This window comes from Gavialis gangeticus, unplaced genomic scaffold, assembly GCF_001723915.1.
Source record: "Gavialis gangeticus isolate Ggan-Ray unplaced genomic scaffold, GavGan_comp1, whole genome shotgun sequence".
Classification (NCBI taxonomy): Eukaryota; Metazoa; Chordata; order Crocodylia; family Gavialidae; genus Gavialis; species Gavialis gangeticus.
In genome coordinates this window covers 44619234-44623112 of record NW_017728992.1, presented here as the reverse complement: position 1 = coordinate 44623112, position 3879 = coordinate 44619234, and the positions used below count along the sequence as shown (strand labels likewise).

The window sequence follows — 3879 nt, the reverse complement described above, 5'->3', positions numbered from 1 at the left end:
CACTGTTTCAAGCTCAAAATGCTTCGAAACAGCTTCAAAATTAAACATTTGGTGAAATTTCGCATGGCCGTACTAAGTACTGTCTTGAACATGGCCATCTTGTGGCAGTTCCCTTGTTGACAATAGTTTCAAAGTTTATATTCATTACATAATACATCTTACTTTGGCAGTCACATTTCATATATGCCTTCCATCTAAGGAACTTAAAGTGTTTTATTAAATTTTGATTGAGTAAAGTTTTTTTGATGCCTCTTAATACTCCTATGAGGTAGATAGGATGAGTCTTAAATGCATCCTAAACTTCTATTAAGTTGTTCCAACTGATTTTAAAAAACAAGGAAGTTAAGGGATAGCTGAAACCTCCCCCTTCAGTTTGAACACGTGCTATTGTACTTAAGTGCTGCATGCACATAGCACATAGGTCACATACTGTTCTCCAGGTCCCTCCAAAACTTAAACAGATTGTCATGAGTTAAAGATAAACCCTAAATCCAGCTGCTTCTGCATGAACCCTGTATAGAAATGTTACCTTGCTTCATGGTATATTATTATGCACAAGTGCAATCTGAAAAGGGAAATGATGGGAATGATTCTGTTGCAGGTCTTCAGTGTGCATAGAGGAGAAAGCTCTCCATACTCTTGCCTACCTCTGTGATGGTGATGCAAGGACTGGATTGAACGGACTCCAGCTGGCTGTTCAGGCCAGATTAACTGCAGGAAAAAGCTCTCATCAAAATAGTATCCACACGTATCCTGCAGATACAGTTCTTATAACAGAAGAGCATGTGAAGGAAGGACTACAACGGTCTCATATCCTTTATGACCGAGCAGGTAAGCATGTAAATTAGCAGCTTTCAAGGTAGTGCTATCCAGCAAGAACTACATAATTTAATAACTGAAGGTTACATCATTTAATACAAATATGAATACCCATTAATGTGAATGATTTGTTTTAGCTGGTATGGGTTTAAAAATGAGTATTGAAGAGTTTTTTTACCTTTACAGAGGGTCTGGATTTATTTCCCCACCAAAAAGGCTCCCTAGCTACATCTTCAGTCAAACAGGCTCATCTTCCAGCTTTTTTTACACTATAACTACTGGCACCCACAAATGAGAATCAAATTGAGTTGGGGTTTTTTTTCTTCTCTCTTTCACAGCTCTTTGAGTAAAGTGTATTTTTGGGACACATTTTTATGAGATTATGTTAGTTTACACTCAAGCTACCCAAGGTGGAGAATATTGTTACTGACCTTTAGCTTCCATGACAGAAATCTCTTCTCCATCTAGAGCCAGTAGGAAGCTATTTAAACCCCAAATGGTGATACACGTGTGGCCATAGTTGACAGTGGATGCTGTCATTCACATGAGGCATTCCAAAATGATCTGATTCTCTAGATGTTGTTTCAGATTATGAGGATTATGAAGGTAGGGAGCAGCTTGCATATACTCACATCTGTCACAGAGCATGCTTCCCCTTTCAGATGAATCGTTTAGATTTGTGCTGCTATTTATTAACCTTATTTTTCAAATGTCTCATCCTGATTTCTCAGAAGCACATCATGTGTAATAAATCAGCATGCTGTTCTCAACAGGGAGCAGCAGTACATGCCTTCAGGAAAATGAAAGCCTTTAGATCACTATTTGCCATGGAAGTTAGTAGGTTGGGTAGAAACTACAATCTGTGAAACACAGGTGTTCAGAGTCCTACCCTGGTTCCTGAACACTGACTTCATAAGGCCAGCAAGACAAGCGTTTCCAGTGTGTGTGACAATCTTTGCTTCCTTCTTTTCTAGTTCTTCCCTGAGCCCTGGAGAAACAGCTTGGGTGATAGATACAATGTAAGGCCTAATAGATTCAACTTGAAAGGCAGATAGCAGGTAGTTGTAGAACCCGCTACTGCACACCTGTCCAGACAAGGTTTGCTCCTTATGTGAGCTGCTATGGAAGAACCCTGCGGTCTTTACCAAAGAAGTCTGTGGGTGAGGACAGGTGGAGGGTGGCTGCTTACTGAAAAGGTTGTAAGATGTTGGGGATGGAATGGTGGTGTTAAGTAGATGGGGTGGGGGGAATAATAAATGCCACATGTCCCTGGGAAGTACATCAGTTAAATAAATTACTTAACTCTCAGCTTTAAATAGTTCATCTTGAATGTATTGTTCCAGGGCTTTGCTTTGGCTAGGATGAGACTTTCTAAAGAACCAGTGTACCATTTTTAAGTTATACAGACATTTTAATACACAATACAGAAAATAGATGCTATGAAGTGGTATATGTCCCCTTTAAAGTAACAAGACTACTTTCTCTTACAGCGCTAGTAAATTTCTTTATCTTTAATGCTGACCATGCCAACCTTTTCTACACCAAGATGCCGTGGAACTTTCTTCCCTTCTAGCTAGGATCCCTCTCATATTTAGCAATATAGAGAGAGAAAGGGTGTCTAATGAGATGAGAAGGATACTTTAGAGCAATGCGTATCTCTTTAACATATTGAACTAGTCGGACTCTATAGTTTGTATTTTATTGTAATTATTGTGGAGGATGAAAAATGTCTGACCTGGAATCCAGAAATGACATTTTGAATCTAATGTTGCATCTCTATTTTCCAGTAAACAATAGTTAATTTCGGCCAGTACACAGGTCATTAGCTATGTTCAGATGTGGTGGAAAAAATGTTTAGCACTTCAGTTTGTTGTGGTTTTGAAAATATGTATGTATATTTTCATTTGGGGGGAAGTTGGAAATCTTCAGTGACTTTTTCATTCTGTTTGGAAGTCCCCAAGCTCTCAAACAAAATACCGGTTGAAGAATCTGAACAGTTCTCTTTATTTTTAGAATTCCTTTATAAATTAATGCATTTTATAGTTTATGTATGTCAGGTTGTATATGTGTAATGGTGTTAAAAGATTTCTAATTTGATACCTGCCCTTACTAAATTCATGACTTGGCAACATTGTGTGTCACAAACATTGTCCATTTGTACCATTCTATGCAGTAGTGACGGGAATTACAGATTTAATATTAAGAATTACTTGAGTTTCCTTGTGTTTATATGCTAGAGCTTTGGTAATAGTTGAGCGACTGTGCATCTTAGCCTCTAATGATTAAGCCAAGAAATGTTTGGAAAATTGGTTGACTTAATTTTCCAGAAGATCAGATATGCTGGATTATCTTTAATTATGTCACTACTTGAAACCGTGATGAGAGATTTGTAGGGTTTATTTTTAAATTTTATATGATGCTTTCAAGGTTCCTGTTACAAATGAAGGGAAAATGCTGGCCATGAAAGCAATTTTTGGGCAAAGGTCACCCAACCCAGCAGCTCTGATTGAAAAAGGGGGGAGGCAAAAGATACAGAACAGGAGACAAAAAATAGTAATGAATTGAGTTGGAGATAGAGAAGAATTTGTGGCTGTGATTAGGGAAATGTCAGATTTCACTTGCTAGGCTCAGTGTTACATCCAGTTTCTCCACCCTTTGACAGTTTGTTCTTTCTTTGTGGCCCGATACTGTGAAATTCCGAACATCTCAGTTCCCGCCTATATACATAAATTCCAGTCCTATGTCTGATTTGTCTTCTTGGAAGGCATCCATTGCCATAACATGCTTCTCTCTTAACAGCTGATTCAAATATAGACAGCTTAGCTATTTCCTTATTCTAAGTTCAAATACGCTCAGATTCATGCCATTTACCTGGTTGACTTTTTTGGATGTGAATTTGGACTATGAAAATGTTGTCTCTACTAGGTGTACCTTGGATTATACTTCTTCTAAAATTTACTTTCTCCCTATCTGGCTGGAATAATCTAGTTGGGGATGGTCCTGCTTTGATCAAGGGGTTGTACTAGATGACCTCCTGAGGTCCCTTCTAACCCTAATTTT

General features: G+C 38.2%; 1 protein-coding gene across 1 annotated transcript in view; it reads left to right on the top strand.

Moving 5' to 3' along the window:
* The window catches only part of WRNIP1 (Werner helicase interacting protein 1), a 54218-nt gene that overhangs the window by 24453 nt on the left and 25886 nt on the right, over positions 1–3879 (top strand). The window contains exon 4 of the mRNA XM_019521864.1: positions 602–831. Within this exon, the coding sequence (XP_019377409.1) occupies positions 602–831 (230 nt within the window). The remainder of the gene's footprint in view (positions 1–601; positions 832–3879) is intronic.